The following is a 21,100-nucleotide window of genomic DNA, read 5'->3' on the forward strand; positions in this document are numbered from 1 at the left end:
TCGGTACAATGCATCGTAAAAAATTGAATACAATTTTTCACTATGGCACATAATCTTTACTCTGTACCCCCACTCCTTCCTCTCCCCCACCACTGACTACCCCTTCTCCCGCAGCTCCATACCCCTCCACCAGACGGCACGTCTATTCCGCTCATGTAAGATTTGAATTCAAATTATCTACCTTCAAACACACTTCAGAGACGTGCGTGCTTCGGTATCTCATTATAGGTGACAAAATATTTACTTTTAATTTTTCACCCTTACGATGGAAAATATAATATTCATAATATTATTATTAAGAAAAGGCTGCAAAAAAGATTTCGAAAATATGAGCTGTTGTTATGATTTGTATGAAATGGTTTCTGATCGAATGAAAATAATGATGTAAAAGCACTGAAGCTTGAAACCGAGAAATATTTTTGAAGATAATAACATCAACTCTTATTAAATTTGCTTTTTTTATAACATACTAGCAAGAATTATCAAAAAACTGTTTTGTTGAAAATTAACTGAAATAAAATATATTAAGAATATGTTTGAGATACTCAAAAATAAGTTTAATGCTCTTTTTTTAACACACTACTCACTACCATTACCCCCCCCCCCCCTCCCTCATAATAAATCAAAACACTGCAACTGAAAGTGAACTTATGTCTTTTGTTAAATACATAATCGATTATATACCTACCTTCTTATAACATACAAAATGATAAATCAATCCATATACCATACCATATATATAATATTAATATAAAAAGTTGATTGAGCGGAAATGTTGCGTACCTATCATAAAACAAAACGATTCAGACCAAAATGGACACCGAGCAATTGGAACAATACACACTTTCCTTCGGTTACGGCACATTTGTACATCTACCATCTTCTAACAATCAGCGAGCACCCTGTTAGCCACATGTCCGGAAGTAACCACGATACCTACAATCTACAAAAGCTTTTATTTTATTTTATTTGGATAACCAACAGCTATAATTATCTCATATATATAAAACAAAACAAATACCAAATAATCCAATTACAGGTTTTCACAAGTAGCATCACAGTAAGTTTAAAAAGATTCTCGAACATAAAATGACTAGTAATTAAATGTTAATTCAAAAGAAAAGAAAAAATACTACGAATTATTTCGAAAGCAAACGCCGTACGTCATTAAGATTATTTGCAAATAAATCTATGTTCAATGATTTATTTATTACATTAAAATTATTAAAAGTTCGCCATAAATATGAATTTTGCCGATAATTAGATGAAACAAGAGGTATGTGAAGAAGATGGTTATTTCTTAAAACTTTGGAAGGATCATTGATAGAGAGTTTGCAAAGTAGTTCAGGACAGTCGATTGAACCAGAGGCAATTTTTAGTAAATAAATTATATCCGCTATTTCACGACGTTTTTGCAGAGGCAATAGGTGATGTAATGAACAGTAAAGGATTTTAAGTGTCTTTGCCATATCTTTGTCTTTGGATATCTTTCTTTATTTTGTTAACCTTAATATTGAAACAGTGCTTTATTAATCTATTTTTTTATTTTTTACTTTTAAGCAAAAATACTCAACAAATTATCTACTCAGCTCAATTTTTATTATTTTAAAGTTTATTGATATACTTTCAAGTTGCTAGAATTCCACTCGTCCATGAGCTTTGTAGCTGCAAGACGATTGGTAATCTTGCTTCAATATGTAAATGTTATCAACCATAATCATCATTCTCATTCCGCACCTGATGGTGCATAGGGATCTAGCTATATATATTATAGTGTAAAAACACCTTTTGAAATAAACATTTCATAAAAAAAATCGACAGATATATTTATATCATTCAAACACTAAACTTCATTGTTAAATTATATCATAATGTAAATGAGGGCTATATTACTTACCGCTCATGCGCTCTGTAATTGCAAGATGTGCTGTAATGATGATGTGGCGGTGCTCCTGCCAGTTATTATTGAAATAGACCGTCATTGAAAACGAAGAAATAGAATCCCAATCGTCCGTGCGCTCTTTATCCGCAAAATGTGCTGGCATATGTATTTATTGTACAGCGCCCTTGGGGTTTTTTTTTTACAAAAATGGCATTTTATAGGTTATCTAGTTATAATAATCATAAGATTATTATAAAAAAAAACTATGTCATTGATACCTTATTCAAATAATAAATACCATCTACCCCAGTGCATCTACGAAATGAATAATAAGAATTGTTTTTTCTTTAAATTAAATTTGCATAAAAATTGTATTGAGTAGTTAATTACTAGTTAGTATTAAAATAAGTTAGTATTAAAAAAAACAACCAACACATTTTTTTCATTTTTTTTTTTTTTATTTAAAAAAAAAAATATTTTCTAGGAAGAATTTTAAAAATATGGATGCTCGAATATAGACAAAAGAAGGAATGAAGCACATCGTGTAAAGTGGCCACTTTAACCTGCCAATGACAAGTCATATGCCCTTTTAAAGCCAATAATAAATTAACCAATTATTTCATTTGTCTCTTCCATAATTGTTAATGGATTTCACCTATTTTTATTTTACTTAACTGTTTCTGTACGCCTCTGTTACACGGTTCTCTTTATTATTCAGAGCGTCGCCCCGGTAATATATTTTGTGAATCATTGGTTGTTATTAAACCATATTACTTGCCCCGGATAGGACCGGAACCAGAGTATTCTGTATTCAGTGGATTATACTGCGGGAGTCCACATTTGTGCTGAAAATGATCAAAAGACATCACATTTGTCTTTGGGTAATTAAATGAACATTCTGAAAATAATATTGTGCGCCATAGAACCAAAACCCTGGACATGTTTTAGTGTTTTCAACTAGATGGTTGTATTAAATATGTTAAATTAAATAATACATTCTCATTCAAAAATCTCGGATAACGAAATTGAGCAGAAAAATCCATCAAATGGAAACAATTTTTGAGAAGCAAATGTGGAAGTTAAGGCATTTACAGATCTTTGACCTTTCATTGGTTGGTTTCAATTTATATTTTTTTACATTAAACATTCTGTCCGTATTGAAAATCTATATTTTTTTAATCCTTCCATCTTTTGTTTTTTGTGAAATAAAAAAACTAAATCTTTATTTCTAGAAAACGGCCATTACAACAAAACTATAGGCCAATTACAGATTTCTATAGATATACTACACACAAAATAAAACAAAATTTAAAAAAGAAATGCGTACTTTTTGTTATTTCTCTTAAAAAAATTACAATAATAATGAAATTGTACATACGAACCGATTTAATTTTTTTAAACTCTTTTTTACGGATCCCCAAGGAGTGAACCTAGATTTGATTTTGGTTATTTTCTTTAAAACAAGATAAAATAAATATAAAACGAAAGTACACAACAAAATGTTTACTACAGTAAGATTAAATTATAACTGTTATTTGCAAGTAAGACTAACATTTTCTTTTGAGTTGTTTAGAATGAAAAATCACGTGTGAGATTCATTTAAATACCGCTTAATAGGCAACTCTTAAAAACGCTATTTGATTATACGTGCTTCTTCTTGAACCAGTTAGTTTAATCAACAATGTTGATTCTTAACTAACTGGTCCATTTAATTGATACATGCCTGACATGGTGTTCGAAAAATATTAATTATATAAACGATTTCTTAATATAATATTGCAGTCTCTGGAATAGAGCTCTTCTAATCAGAATACCAATTTTATATATATTTTTTTATTTGAAATTTATTTACAAATCACATTCATTAATCAAATTCATCATTTTAAAATTCATATTCTATTGTAAATGATAATATTTTTCACATCTTTTGTAAAGGTTGTCTGAGTTTTTTGTTAAGTTTTGTCTGGTAGTTTATTGTATAATTTCAGTCCCTGGTTTATAAGCCTCGACTGTCCTTGTCTCGTTTTAGAATTTTGTTTATGATATTGTTCTGATATTTTCGTACTTTTTTTTTTTTATTTTTAATTTTATTTAATTTTACAATACGCCCAAGGGGCATTTACAAAAAATATACAGGTAAGTACAAACATAGAGCGTAAAAGTTTAAAAGATAAACAATGCTTTTTTGTATACATTTAGAAACAACAAGAAGCATACTGCCATGCAAAATAAAAAGTGAAACTTCACATGAAAAAGAAAAAAAATAAAAAAATAAATGGATATAATATTATATTGTATCCATGTTAACTACAATTTTTTTCAAGTTTTATTTCATCGTCTACAATAAGATATGTTGCTTATTTATGAATAAAATTTAAGGGTTCTCGTAGAAAGAGTTAAGTTATATTTAATTGTTTAGTTTCTTTAAAGAGTTTTTTAATTGCTGCTAGAGATCATATTATACTTACTTCAATATTTTATTTTGCTTTCTTTGTAGTCTGTTTATTCATGTTGATTTTATTTTCCCCATAGTAGTTTCATTGAACAAATTTTATTTTTTACGAAAGCTAAATATGTACATTAGTCTTTTACGTTTTTGAAACATAGTTTTTAATGTTGATAAAAAGACTCGATAGTGTCACTATTTTACTAATTAAATTATGGATATGCATTTTCCATGTCAATTTTCAGTCTATCGTTAGTCTTAAGTATTTAATATGTTTAATTTCAATAAAGCATTCATAATTTATGTAGGCATCCATTTTATATAATTTTTTCTAGATTTTTTTATCTTATTTTATTATAAATGATGCCGACAACGCCCTATGCACCGTTGAAGGTAAATAAAGGTATGACGAAGGCGACAACGAACAAAAATATATTTAAATAAAAACATGCTGTATAACGTTGAGCTCAAACATTGGACTCAATTGTACAAAAAATTTCTCGGCATTTAACAACAAATATCACAATAAAAGAGCCACAAAATCAGTTTATTTTATCAACAAATCCACTGGAAAAACAGTTAAAGGTCAGTGGAATAGAAAATAGATCTGAGAAAGTAAATAAGGTGGAAAAACTGTTATTGCCTTGCGGCCGTTACTTTTATAGCAATATACGACCTTCCAGTAAAGCCCCATTTCTTGGGAAGCGGTAATTGCATAAAAAAAAAATTGTGGTTTTTTCTTTCATTTTACAACTCACAAGTTACTTAACATAAAAATGTTTTTAAAAAATACAATATTAATCAATTTTTACTTTTATTGTAAGAGATTTATAATGAAAAAAACGCACAAATGTGCAGATCCGTGAATAATACAAGACTCAAAGGCATTGACAAAATTAAAAAATGAGTACTCTGAGTACGTTGGAAGAATGAGAAAAACATGGCATGACCAAATCTAGCTTGTGAAAAGTCAGAATAATCGGCATGCGTTCATGAAAAGACGAATGAATTAAGAGAAAGCGAGACCTGTGTAAAAAGAAAGGGTGTTAGAGATTATATTTACTCTACATAAGTACCCCAACGGTGAAACGGCGTCATGTAAAAAAATATTTACATATTATGTCAGACAGCAAAACAGAACGCGAAACGCGGTGTGTATATTTTTTTTATTTTACCAGTAATAAATTAGACGTGTAATTTTGAATCGATTTCAAATTTTAAAACTGCTATTAACTTGATTTAAATAAAATATCAGTTTCTTATTGGAACTCGGATGCGTTGATTTTCAAAGTTTAAAACAATTGACGTCAGTACATATAATTTACCATAGGAAAAAATCTGAACGTTGTATAGTTATTAAGTTTTTCGTCTCTCCGTTTCTGTTTGATAATTTATAGAAATAGTAATTTTAATTTACGTAAGCTCGTCTACCTTAAAACTTTACTTTAAAGTAATTGAGATAAAAAATGTGGCAAACCACATTTTTGACTGTAAATTACATTGTACATTCAATATTTTATAGGGTCAATAAAAAAAATAAGATAGCGATTTGAAATTCAATTTTTTAGGAAGCTGGTCTGAATCCCTAAATAAATCGATAATTTTTATTTTTAAATATTCAAGAAGTCCGAATGTAATTTAACTTATTTTTCGTACATCTATTTTTCTTAATCAAGAAACAATCAGCTATCACTATCATAAATCAGTGTAAGCTAGGTTTTTACATATATTTTTTGAACTTGCGTTCTTCTGATTAACCCAAATATTTTCATTATGGAGTCATTTAATGTAAGTCTTAAAAAACCGTGTAATAAAAATACTTAACAAGTTTCAGAGTACAGTTTGAACCTCTGAACTCAAGATCCAGAGTCTGTGACACTTCACTGGTCTACAATATTCACAAAACAGTCTTCAATATTTAATTTAAAGTATATTTGTTTATTTCGCTTGTTAATATTTAAAAAAAATTAAGAAATACGTTGACAGTTTAAGAAATACCTTGAATGAATTTTATTAGGAATGTGTTCCTGAAATTTAACACAGACTGAAAGTGTAGTGTAAAAGGTTTCACGGGCCCTGAAAGCGCAGGTGTCAGGTGCTAGTGAGAGGAAACAGAACGGCAAGGGGAGGAAAGAAAAGAAAATAGCGCTGTAACGTGGCATCGAACAATTGGATTGGTCGGCGCACTTCGGATTCTTCAGCGCTGAAGTGCGCAATGTGCTAGCATAGGGCTAGGCTAAATAAAACTCCTTAATTGCTGAAAAACAAAAAAAAATAAAGAACCTTAAATTTATTTTAAAAGTTAGAATTTCAGTATTTAATTTGTATAACGTAATAAATATTTCATAATATTAACGTTTATTCATAATAACAATGTTATTTCATGTGGATATTATGACTAAGTCAAAGCATTGAACTTAATTATTTATTACTGAATAACGTTTTTTAATTTATTGTTCCCAGTTATTTTTAAAATTTTACTAAACAATAAAAAAAATAAAAATATGTAGTTTTCTGTAAAGTTTATTACTGATTTATGAGTAAAAACTATGTGTTAATAAGGATTCACCTAAAGTATGGTAGACAAATGCACCAATTACTGTACTATGAGGCAGACTTATCTACACTAGATGAACTTTTTCAGATTTTTTATCTAAGCGTAGCATTTGAGTTACAAACCATCGTCCAGGATTCCGTGAAAAATTATTCATTTTGACAGAAAAATATTTTTTAATGATGTGAAATTATTGAATTGAAATAAAAATTAAAGTTTTGTTCAGCCCTGCATTTCGAGCTGAAGACTGAAACACTTTTCAGCGGTCAAATTGAGTTACCTGCTTTATCCACTCCACACGTGTTATTATCAACCCAATTCCTCGGAAGTTTCTTCCGGGAAACGTTGTCTTTTAGGGAAGTCTTTTAAGGGGTTTAAAGATGTTTCGGCAGGGGCGGGAATCGAGAATAATTATTATAACTTTAATGCAATATGTCTGACGGTCGCCCCCGGAATATCGAGAGGGAGATAAGTCAAGCGGCATTCTTTCAGTTGAATGTGACGGATTGGTTTTTCAAAAAATATATTTGTACTGGAAAAACAATCGTATTAACATTATTATTGTGAATTATGACACCGTTTTGAAGATCGTGGGTTCTCTTATCGGGTTAAAATGCATATTTTAGCCATGCATTACTAGCCAGACTTGATACCTGAACATAAATATAAAACAATATATTCAATGCATAATAACCCAACACACGTCGAAGTTTTACTATGACGGGTTGTTGTGTGGTCAGTCAAATAATAATAATGACAATGGATTATTTACAAAAGTTACAATTTTTTTATCTACTAGTTACATACGTAAATATAAATTTTTTTTAAGACTGGTCGAAAACTTCGTTAAATACTGTTTTATATTTTAAAAAAAAAACGATAGTTTGCATTATTTATCATTTGTCAAAGAAAAAACCGTCGGACTGTTGTGTACATTTGATTGATCTCTCTTTTCACGAAAGTGCTATTATCTTTGTTTCATTTTTACGTTAATTTGTCGTTAAATCGCGACGTATATGCGATCATTTATACAATAGATGGAGACAAGATGACACGACTTTCTTTCAACCGACTTTGCCCATAATCAAACCCGGCATTTTAGGTGCAAAGGGCAAATTCGTACGCCACAAGGCAGATAAATCTCTAATACATTTCCTTTTTTTCAAATTGTTTATTTGAGAAGAGCTATCGCGTCGAAAATACTCGTCCTGTGCGGTGATTCATACATCAACCAAATTGTATAATTTATTGCTCCGAGGTGCTAGAATCACTTTAATTTTATTAATTTAGTCGCATTAACTATTGTACACGTTAATTGTTATCAATCACACAGCGTATTTTCACAAAGGTTTTAATACATTTGAAGCTGTGAACCTGTGAAATAATATAAATATAAATCTCCCGCTGAGTTCTGCGAGGGGATTTATTCGACTTTTTAAAATTCTGTCTAAGTAATTGGTATTCGGTGAATATGTTGGCACAAACAAGTCCCGCGTTGCATTCATAAATAGTTCCGATAAAGTTTTTCGTGTATTGTGTTTCTAGCTCAAGAGTACGTCGCTAATTGCAACAACACATTGTGTCTATTGATTTTTAGATGTTTCTCTCTTCCGTTCATTTATTCACCCCGTTTTAGTCGGACCCCGTGCGGTACTAGCACTTGGAATTTGCAGAGCGTAATTAGAAGTGCATTGCTTTAGCTAGTGCATTTCGGGGTTTTAGTTGAAAATCAAATGTACATATTAAAACACTAACTGTATTTAACATATTAACATTTAACACATTACAACAGAGATGAAGAACATTTAAGAGAAGGTAATTTAGAAGTCTAGGCATCTACAGGGCTTATGACCTGTCAATGGCTGGTTTAAGTGGCCACTTTACACACTGTTAACATTCACCATTCTGCCTATATTTGAACATCTATATTCCTTCAATTCTTTCATCTGTTGATGTTTGTGAAGTTAAAAAGCTGAAACCTTTATTTATGCGGGTGAGATTCATCTAATTGAATTATTTCACCTACATACTAGGCAACGCCTGAAAATGTTATTTTTTCAATTTCTATACTTCTTCATGGACCAGGTAATTTGTCAACAATATTTTGAGTTTGTCCAAATTTTTGTAGACAAGGACTGGATTCAACTCCCTGGGGAGCTGTTTATTTTAACACATTACAACAGAGATGAAGAACATTTAAGAGAAGGTAATTTAGAAGTCTAGGCATCTACAGGGCTTATGACCTGTCAATGGCTGGTTTTAGTGGCCACTTTACACACTGTGTAACATTCACCATTCTGCCTATATTTGAACATCTATATTCCTTCAATTCTTTCATCTGTTGATGTTTGTGAAGTTAAAGAGCTGAAACCTTTATTTATGCGGGTGAGATTCATCTAATTGAATTATTTCACCTACATACTAGGCAACGCCTGAAAATGTTATTTTTTCAATTTCTATACTTCTTCATGGACCAGGTAATTTGTCAACAATATTTTGAGTTTGTCCAAATTTTTGTAGACAAGGCCTGGATTCAACTCCCTGGGGAGCTGTTTATTTTAACACATTACAACAGAGATGAAGAACATTTAAGAGAAGGTAATTTAGAAGTCTAGGCATCTACAGGGCTTATGACCTGTCAATGGCTGGTTTTAGTGGCCACTTTACACACTGTGTAACATTCACCATTCTGCCTATATTTGAACATCTATATTCCTTCAATTCTTTCATCTGTTCATGTTTGTTCATGTTTAAAGAGGTGAAACATAAGCGGGTGAGATTCATGTAATTGAATTATTTCACCTACATACTAGGCAACGCCTGAAAATGTTATTTTTTCAATTTCTATACTTCTTCATGGACCAAGTTTACATTTTTTTTATTTACATTTTTTTTTTTAACCTAATAAATACTAGAAATTTAACCCACCATGTGCCAATTTTATAAACAATCCATCAAACTTATGAAAGTGCTGCGAACCGTTAAACGTTCGAAACTATAACCGACGGTTTTGTGATTTATAAACAGAACTTTTTGTTTATAATTCACAAAACCGTCAGTTATAGTTACTGCACACAAGAAAGTGTTTTGATCGAAATTCAAATTAATTCTAATCGCAATTTCTATGATTTTACTAAGCAATATTTCAAATTCCAATATGTTGAGTATAAAAATAAAAATGGTGGCTGGTAGGTTAATAACGTTGGGTAGGTATATATTTTTTGTTGTTTGAATACCAAATACTCTATATTTAATATTTTCCTAACACAACGCAATGGAATAAAATAAAGATAGACAATTAATTCATTAGGACTAATTACACATCACAAATAAATTAGACGGTGAAAGAATTTTTTTAACTAGACATACTTACAAAAGAAAAATAGGAAAATAATAATAGCTGGTGATTTCAATATAAATTTACTTGAAAAAAGATGTGTGCATAATAATGACTACTTAAATTCTCTGCATTTACATAATTTTGAAACACTGAATGAAATATCACTTGAAAAGTATACTAAGTTCCACTTTTCCACCGTTCCACCTTTGATTCCAAGAGGTAAAAGTACAGTAATTGACCATGTGATCACTAATATAAGAGGATGCAATCACACTAGTAACGACACACCGCTAAGTTATTATGGAGCAATGGAGTCAAATTTGGATAAACCAGTAGCTAAACAAATAGCAGCAAGACAAAAATATACTTAAAAAAAGATCGACTTTAATATACTCAAAGAAAATGTGGAAGTAAAATGACAAAAATTAAAAATAACTAGTTTTACTACTTCGATCCAAAAGGGGTGGCTCACAAAATAAATATTTTAAAAATTAGTTCCAAACAATAAAATTGGAGTAAAATAAACTACTAAAATTATACTTAGCAAATCGGAAGCAGTATACATATGTAAATGAAAAAAAAGTCAAAAACAAACAGAAAATATTGGAGTTCCACCGGGATCATTTTTGAGTCCACTATTATGTATTTTGTATTTCAATGAATTATCACTGTACAATTTTAAAGGAAATTTTTTAATGTATTTATTTATTTATTTTCATGAAACAAACAGTCGACAATGATATAGTAACATTAAAAAAAATCAGTTTAAAGACAGACCAGCAAAGATTCTAAATAAGTATCATACATATTATGAAAATGTGTTGCAACAAAAGGGTGTGCTTAGGTGTATTTGTATGAGAGTAAGTGTAGATGTGTGTAAGTGTGAACATCATTAAATAGTAAGTGGAATCGTATCGCAGCCAGAAATGAGGAGTCTTAATTTATTTTTAAATAACTTAAGGGGCATGTAAAATATATCTATGGATGAAAAAAAAGCATTATAGTTAGAGCAAGAACGACGACAATGTATGCCGACGACATTAGAATATTCTATAAAAATCAAACAGACGTATTAACAAACAATGACAAACACAAACTTGCTTACACTTAATGAACAAAAATGCAATATTATCCATTTTGGAAAAAAAAATAATCGCGTAATAATATTTTAAAACATCTGTCAGTGCTAAGAACACGGAATCGACATTGAAGATAACAGATCGTAATCCATTTATCCGGCGGATAGTTACCATTTAATCATTGTTTATCTTACTGGTAACGATGTTTATAAAACGCTTCTAAATTGAAAAATTGTATGAAGCTTACTTACGGATGTTTGTAAAACCAGCGCTAAAATATTATTTGATTCTGAATTATCTGCTCGTTTTTTTTACTATAACTAACTTGTCATAATAACAAACTCACTTCGTATTTTAAGATCAAAATATTTCAGTAAAAATCCCGATAAATCCGCGAATGACAGGTCAGGATCTGCACCTTACCTGCTCTCGTGATATATGGCTCTTTAATATCCGTTAAAGCGTTAAATAATATGAAACGTGAGAGACGAAATTCTTCCACGGAGGGGTTTCCATTACCAGCATATTCTGAACAGATTTTGATGGGGTGAATGATATTGACACCAATTTGAAACATTTTTAACTTGCAAATTCTTTAGGTGTTTACACGTTGTTGGGGAATGAATCAGAAATCTTATAAGCAAACGAAAGAAAGTTACAAAAACATACTGGATTATTTACTTTACTATACTTTATTGAATCAAAAACAACTCTATAATGTTTTGTAATATCTTTCGCGTTCTATTTGTTGTTTTTTTTAATTTTGTTTATGTTATAAAGAAACCATTTTTGAATTTTTATCAAAGCATCGCCCCATTTCAAAAATTGATTGGGATGTATTGCACCACAGGAATAACAATGACATAAATAAAAAAAACTTATTTTTACCGGATAACAGTTACAAAAACTCTATCTAAATTAAAATACTTTCACAAAAACAAAGGTACTATTAACAATAAGGCGGACTGTAAATGAAAAACGAATTTCATTCAGTTTTGCGATAGGGAAATATTTGAAGAAAGGATAGGAACATGGAATGGATACCTACCTTTAATATGATCCTAATGTTTTTCGATTTCATTTCATTTCGACAAAATGCACTATAAAATTTAACAATGTTTTCAACGACGCGTGACGATTTTAACCACGTTTTATCAGATTTTATAAAATCTTGTTTTGTTTTGTTCTAAATCCAAATCTTCTTATTTTTAATATCTTCTATCTTGATGTTAGGTAGGTACAATAAGAATAAGTCAAGGGAAGGATAGGAAAGAAAGGTAATTGGCCAGGAATAGTATCGATCAATGTTGTTATTAACTTAACAGATACTTCAGAAAATTAAATCACATATCTAGTTATATTATAGTTATATTTTTTTTCCTAAATAACAATTGTTTAACGATCGTTTTTGTACTTTTATTTATAAATTTTGAATTGAATAATTACAGTGTACAAAATGTGCACATTTTTAACTTTTAATGCTACCTAAATATTTGAAAGAATCGTTTCCTTCATATCATAGGTAAGAGAGACTAGACTTTTCAAAAAACAATGGTTTTATTTCAATTAAATCTATCTTTGTATATAAAATGCAATGTTCGTATGTGTGTGTGATTGCTTACATTTATTACATTTCATATATTTTAATTTATTCAATTACAATTAAACTTCATTTGCTTCAATGTATTTAATAACATATCGCTAGCCCAAAGCAACAATGAGATTTACCCGTTTTTTTTTATATTTTTAGATTAACGTGCAGATAGGACGATAAACTAAACAAATAATTACAGCATTTTGAGTTTGTTCAAATATTTATGGACGAAATATAGGATTTTTTCTTCACTAAAATCAACAGATGGAAGAATTGAAGAAATTTTGATGTTTTAACATAGGCAGAATAGTTAATGTTATACGATGTGCAAAGTGTCCACTTAAACCGGCCACAGGTCTTTAGCCCTGTAAATGACTAGACGTGCATATTCCTTTTATAAAATAATGTTCATCACTGTTGTGTCATGATAATATTTTTAACTCCCAAGAGGGTTGAATCTCATTCAAGTCAAGAAAAATTTGGACAAACTCAAAATATTTTTGATAATATTTAAGAGAATAAACACCATAATATTTATTCTCCTTGTACTACAATTTTACTTTTTAATAAACGTAAATCAAATACACACACTCTCACTCTCATACAAACTCTCAAACAAATATATTACGTTTTTTTATTAATATATTCATGTTTACAATAATTACATTTTTATGTAAAGTTTATATTTAAAGCACTAACTTTGTGGTTATTCATTATAATAAAATAAATAAAACAACTTTGTTTTTAACCACTAATTTTTATTTTCCACCAACTGGTTTTAAAGCCAACAAGCTTCTTCGTCAAGGTTTACGTAACTAATGAATTGATTCCTTTTTTATTTTTATCATGTTTACTAAATACTACACGTGTAGTTGTTTTATTTATTTTATTACATATTTATGTCTAATTTCATTGGTATTTAAAAAATATATTTTATTGATTTTATATTCATTAATGAATGTTTAACCATTATTTAATTTTAATCATTTATGTTATTAGTTTTACTTAAATTCGTGTATTATTAATGTTTACATGTCTGTATAAGATGTACTTTATATTGATGAATTAATTTTTACAATACTATAATTTTAATTTCAATTGTTTATAATGTTGATTTTGTTTACATATGTATTTTATTGGTGGTTACATGTTATCTATATTCTCAAGTGGCTTCATTTTTATCAGCGCCAACTTTCAATCTCTCTCACTTCTTTATTATATTCTTCACAATCCTTGCGCTCCAAAATATCTTTCTGAGAATTTCATTTACCTTTCTGATCATGGTCTTTTGCTTCGCTCTTCTCAGGAGAGAACACTTTCCATTCCTCGACATAGCACATCATTTTTCAGCTATTCTTTTTCCGTCCAAGCTGCCAGACTTTGGAACAAGCTACCTCTTCATATGAAAAATGCAGCTTCTCTAGATACCTTCAAGAAACGCCTGAAATATTTTTATATATCCTAGAGTGTTTACAGCTTCATTTTTTCTCAAAAATATTTTTTTTATCCCCTTTTCTTTTCTTGGTTTCCCTTTCTCTCTCCTTCCAAACTTGACACCTGATCCCACATTTCTCATCATTTAAATACGTATGGTATAATGTACTTAAAAAATATATATATGTTAATGGTTATATGTGCAAGCCTTATCTCCCAATGAAAAAACCGCTGTATTTTTTTTTTAAATTAGATTTTTAAACATTTATTTTTTCATATGTATTTATCTTTTGGTATATATTTATGGTTTTTTAGTTTAAAAACATTACCAATCTCTTCTTTAGACCAGTCTATTTTTCGGTTGGCTGGAAGATATTTCTTTTGGCAATAAGTCCGTCAAAGTACTTATTCTTTGTACTGAAATTTTTAAATAAATAAATAAACATCTATATACCTTTAATTCTCTCATTATTCACTTCTTCAAAATTATTTTCATCTCTAATGTAATGTATTAAAAAACATTCCTATTGCTACTTTATTGCTATATTTTCCCTCTCTTAAATAATTATATGTTTTTAAGGTGTTTCAAAGACCCCTATGATGTCCTATGCAGTATTTATTGATGTCCAAATTTCAAAACTGATTTTTTCGTGCTTCCTTTCTTTCAGTAATCGAAGACCCTGAATTCACAGATGTCATCGAAAACATTACAGTTCCAGCTGGTCGAAGCGTCAAGTTGGCGTGCTCAGTCAAAAACTTGGGATCTTACAAGGTATGTCATAATAAAATACATCTAAGCGGAAAGAACGTAAAAAATCTTCAAATTATTTAGAATCCATTGAAAAAAATAATAAACATGAAAAAGTATCCGTCAAAATGGACAGCACTTTCACCTCATTTTGGGTAACATACTCGTATCACGCAATGTGTAAAGTGGTAAATAAAACAAACAGGATCACAACCCGGAACCTGGTTGTGGTAGTATTGTGGACTCACGGGCCAAGGGTCCTAGGTGCGAATCCCACTCCACCACAACACGATTTCCATTTATCCAGCTCAAGTTATTTACGAATAGTCTGAAAAATTTTAATATTTGATAATGTATTTGAGTAGTTGAAAAAGATAATAAGAACTCCATTATTTCTCTTTTTTATTTGATAAAAAAAACAGTGACAAGTCATTAGCCCTATAAATACCTTAACATTTATTTGATAAAAAAAACAGTGACAAGTCATTAGCCCTATAAATACCTTAACATTGATTTTCCTTCATCAGAAAAATTTCCTATACTTTTGAAATATATTTTTAAATGCTTTGTTTTATCATTATTTGTTAATGTAACCGATTTGATAAACGTTAAAAAAGACTAGAAAATTGTTATAAAATTACATTTCTTAACTTATTTTCTTTCAACTGATGCAACTGACCTTTATCAATATTATAAAATAATATTTATTCAAATAAAATTAATTAAAATATAACATTCATCATCATCATTCCCCTTTGCACACCAAATGGTGCATAGGGCACTGAATTATTAATTCAAATGCAGCTTATTGACAAAATGATCATCTCAAAAAAAATGTCTAATAAAGCTAGCACAATGGTTCGGTTGGGATATTTATATTTTTATAAGTGTATATAATTATGAAATATTTTTTCCTAAAAAATAACGAATTCATTTTTTAAATAATGATCAACAGAATGCTTGATACTTGTAAGAAAAACAAAAAAATCATTTTAAAACAGATGTATATAAAATGAACACAATGGTAAGGTATTTGGAAGCTTTCTTGGATATTCAGACGGAATAAATCATACGAGAGTCGTAAAAATGACTCATAAATACAAATACGACTGAGAAAAGAATAACTTTGTTTTGGTTGGATATTAGGAATTTATCGATCAATTTAGATTCGGATATTTACAGGGGAGTTATGCTTCAGATGAAGACGCTGAACAACTCGCGGTACTTAATCCCGGGGTAAATAAAGTGAATTCTATTTTAAAATTAAGTAAAATTGACTTCATTACAATATTTGAGTTTGTCCAAATGTTTGTAGACAAAAGACTGCATTTCACCCCACCAGGAGTCATTAAGATAAACAAATTACAACAGGGATGAAGAATACCTTAAAGAAGGAAATATTGAAGTCAAGGCATTTACAGGGCTTATGTCATTGGCTGGCTTAAGTGTCCAACACCACCATAACATTCACCATTTTGCCTATGTTTGAAGATCAATATTTCTCCAATCCAACTAGTCCAAGAAGTTTAAAAATTGGAAAATTGTTTTCAGGCGTATGTGAAAGTATGTATGTGAAAGTATGTGAAATAATTCAGTCAGATGAATCTCTTCACAACAATAAAGGTTTCAGCTCTTTAACTTCACAAACATCAACAGATGAAAGAATTGAAGGAATATAGATGTTCAAATATAGGCAGAATGGTGAATGTTACACAGTGTGTAAAGTGGCCACTTAAACCAGCCAATGACAGATCACAAGCCCTGTAAAAGCCTAAACTTCAATATTCCCTTCTTTAAGGTATTCTAAATCCCTGTTGGAATTTTTTTAAATTTACGTCGTTAAAAATATACAAATCTAGGTATTGTTTTTTTTTTGTTTTGCTTTTTTTGCACCATAACAGGCGTAATAAGAAAGTTAAATGCTACGAGAAATTGGATATATATTTATTTATTACACGCGGTAAAAATAAAAACATTCACTTGTTCTGAGTTTCTCTAAAATGTATTAAAAAAAAAAACGAACTAGGTACTTTGAAGTAAATTACAAGTTCTTCAGAAACAACCAATTGATTACAGCGTTGTTGTGATACATTTCCGGTTTCCGGAAATAATTCTTTGCAACTTTTAGTGTAGTTTTACTCCACGGCGCTCTACTTTTAAATTTCAGCAGAACTCATCGACGAGAACTTATGATACACTTTAAGTCTAAAATTAAAATATCATTTGTCTTTTGAATCTAAGGTTAGAAGGCAATTTCTTTATGAAGTTGATTATTTGGGATAGTTGCTGAATGTACCAAAATCTTGAGTGGTTTATGCTACGTATATGTATCGCATGTAATATATGTTTTATATGTAAATGTGCGTATGCATGTGTGTATATGTATGCGTTCATATGTTTGCATGGATGGTTCGGAGTATGCATTTGGTATTTTCATTAGTTATCAATAATAACCTCCATAGTGAACGCAATAGTAAATTGTTAAATTATTATTTTCTTACTTAAGTTTTTTTATTTATTTATTAATTTTTTCACATTTAATGTCAACATCTTTAACATAATTAATAAACACTGAATTGGTATTTTAAGGTTTGAAAATTGTTGTTTTTAATGCTTATTGTGTATGACTGTATGTTTTCTGAATGAAAAAAAAATGTAACAAACACATGCTTAAACTAAAATAACCTTACAAGTAGCAAATATAACATTAAAACTTATTTTTTGTTGCAAATAAATTCAATTCATAATAACAAACACGTTTTATGAGTAATGACAAGTTTGACAGAAATGTGTTGCCAACTGATAAAAACGTAACGTAATCCTAATACATTTTTGGAGAATTTTTATCTACCATATTGCCGGACGCATGATAATTGTCCAAAGGTACAACCGTCTAAAGATACACAACTGTCCCTGCAAAACATATTTTTTGCTTTTGTTTTTTCGTTCGTAAATTTGTATTCGTTTATTTTTTATGTTACATCAGTTCGCAGATTTCCTAGTTTTCTAATAATAATAAAAAGCCCGCAGAAAGTATTCAAATATGTATAATAATATGTTTTATTAAAAATCTCCTCACTATCTATATCATCTAGAAAATAAAGGAAATATTTTTTTTATATTCATGTGGATATTTGCTGCAGTTTATGAGCCGGCGTATTGCTTTATGCAAATCAATATGCGGTTAAGAAAATAATAACAATTGGATTTTTTATAATATCTGAAATCAAATAAAATCGGATTTATTTTTAAAGCAAGTGAAAAAACAGCCGAAAATCGTCATGGCGGCAATTGAAATTACTTAACGGTCATTACCCTGAACGCTTGTAATATTTTAAACCATCTGTTTTAGCATTTTGGTAAGACAAAAGGGGGTAGCGCGGACGGAACGGGTCGCGGACGGGACGAGACGGGACGGGACGGGTCGGAACGAGACGCAATCTGCGTTTTGAAATGTTGGGAATGTAATTTACACTGGTCCTTATCTTATATCTCCTCCGAGGGGTTGGGAGGGAGGAGGAATGTTACGTGATGCTATAAAAGCAAACAATCTCTGCAGGTTTTATCTCCGTTCACAATAACTCGAGAGATCACTAAATGAAGCGAGCGTTATACGCAAATAAGATGCAAATGCTCTGAATATTTCAATCCCCACGGCATGTGGCTAATCTCATGCATTTTAGGATTATTAGCATTCTTCGTGTCGAGTTTTTTATTTATAAACGTAACGCTAATATAAATAATTCAAAATTAAATAATCGTTATTTCCTTATGCACGATTTAAGAATTTACGCATCGACCTGAATAAACGTAAAGGCGCCTTATAGAATAAAGTATTAAAAAAAGTAGTGACACTAAAATGTGCCGTAGTTATTTAGTTTTTTTTTAAATACCAGGGCTGCATTCGAGGAGACTACAAATACTACTAAAACTAGGAGAATATTTGTTTTCAGCGTTTAAAAAGTTTGTAATTATTTAAACATTAACAATCAACTTTCGTTTTTGATTGATTCCAACTAGATTCATTACTTAAAATCCTTATAATTGCTCCCCATTTGTTTTTTTTTACTAAATTTTGGGAAACGTTAAAAAAATAGTGTCAGATTTATTATATTTTTAAAAACCAGTGCTTTCCTATTAGTAAGAAAAGATTCACGATTTTAAACACAAAAAAAATATATATACTAACCAAGTACAATAGGAATGGAGATCTTTTTGAAGAAGGGAATATGGAGTTCTAGGCATTTAAAGGACTTATGGACCTGTAACATGTAACATCTAAAAAAAAAAAATTATCTATATTTGAATATTTATTGTTTGAAGCATCGTTTATGACTTATAAAAAAATAGTAACCAATGAAAAGTTACACCTTACTTAACAATGTTTGTCGGAACAGATTTTACATGCTTTAACGACATACGCAGGCATTTCGGATTCGATCCTAAATGTTAAGTTCACGTTACACTACAAGTTGAAGATCAACTTAGTACACGGTGGACATGAATGAGCGTTTGGGCATGAATTAAGTACTTAGCCATAGTGGCAAGGCGTTTTACAGCACGGCGCAGGCGCGGGCGCGGTATGTGGCGCCTTGCTGCGCCCGTGCGCGTACTATGGCACTACACTTGTTTGAGTTTACCGCACCCGCGCCGCGACGCAAACGCTTCACCACTATCGCCAAGCACTTGAGTGTCATCATTTCCGAGGGCTCAGGGCACGTCTATGCGTATTGGTAGGTGAATGATTTACGCGTATGTTAATTCAATTTCAATGTTTTATTTTTTTTAATGATTTAGTTGACTGATTACACTGAACTCATAATAAACTACAGGTTAGTCATTTAAAAGATGAAAACCGTATTAATTTTAATCTTCATTTATTTATACTTTAAGCACCTACAAAAGTACATGCACTTTATTGAACTTCCAGCCAATCACTGACGTATAATAAATATACCCGTTACTTTCATACTAGCTACATCTAAATTATAGCAAAAATATTGCGTTGCCTTCAATTTGTAAAAAAGAGGGATAACATTGAATGAGAAGATGTATGAATTTAGAGGAAACGAGATCTGTATGCAAAGATAGAGTGATGTGGGGTTCTATCTTCTCTGCTCACCCTTGCGGAGAAACAGCTTGATAGTTTATTTTTTTGTTTTTTGTCGGATTTAAATTATTTAAATATATTTTAAAAGGTGCACTGACATATCACTTTATTGCTAGTAAGTAATTTTGGTAGTAAGATAGCAGAAGGGGCTATCTGTATTTTTTTCGGATTTTTATTTGTCACTAGTTTTATTCGATATTTTACTTAATACACATTAAAAAACAGCAAAAATAGTAATTAATTATTGAAAAAAATACTTTTTTTGTTTATGAATTAAATTCTAAAAAAAAGAGTCTTATTTCAGCTCTCTGATTATTTTTGAAGATTACAGATGGTCATTTCTGTCATCTGACTATCGATTTGTAAATTCACATTTTAAACCAATTTAACCTTAATATTAATACCTTAGTTAATATTAACATGCATTTTCTTTTCAATACATACATCGTACTTTATCCCTGAATTTTCTGAGTACAAATTGAATACGTGTAAATACTCGAATGAGTATTCTCGGAAAGATTCTGTTTACTAGTAATCCCAACATTCTGTTTAATGGGCTGATTTAAATGGAATAATTAATCAAGCCAAAGAATTTCTTATTCATTAAGATATTCACCCCTTGACGCGCACCATTCTGCCTTTCTGTTCTACCCTATCCTAGAGATTCCATCATCTGCTCCCGAGAAACCTTTCAATTCGCTTTCATCTTTTCTCCTTACTAATTAGTTAATTGACTTGTTTAACTAACGACTCTTCTACAAATCAATGTTTTTAAATAAATTAATTCTTATTGTAAATAAAACTGCAAATCTTTTGATGCTTCTCTTACCGTTTTTTTTTTGTTTTTGTATTTCTGTTTTTTTTTTTCTTGGTAACATATTATTTTTTTATTACATTTTAGCATGTTGTAAAG

General features: G+C 30.0%; 1 protein-coding gene across 1 annotated transcript in view; it reads left to right on the forward strand.

The window, feature by feature from the left end:
• The first annotated feature begins 813 nt into the window (after positions 1-813).
• Positions 814-21,100, forward strand: part of LOC148278942 (lachesin-like) — a 90,828-nt gene continuing 70,541 nt past the window's right edge. Inside the window, exons 1-2 of the mRNA XM_088230681.1 lie at positions 814-904; positions 14,998-15,101. Of these exons, the coding sequence (XP_088086807.1) occupies positions 814-904; positions 14,998-15,101 (195 nt within the window). The remainder of the gene's footprint in view (positions 905-14,997; positions 15,102-21,100) is intronic.

This window comes from Micrasema longulum, unplaced genomic scaffold (genome assembly GCF_059751315.1).
Source record: "Micrasema longulum isolate JH-2025_06_02 unplaced genomic scaffold, ASM5975131v1 h1tg000806l, whole genome shotgun sequence".
NCBI lineage: Eukaryota > Metazoa > Arthropoda > Insecta > Trichoptera > Brachycentridae > Micrasema > Micrasema longulum.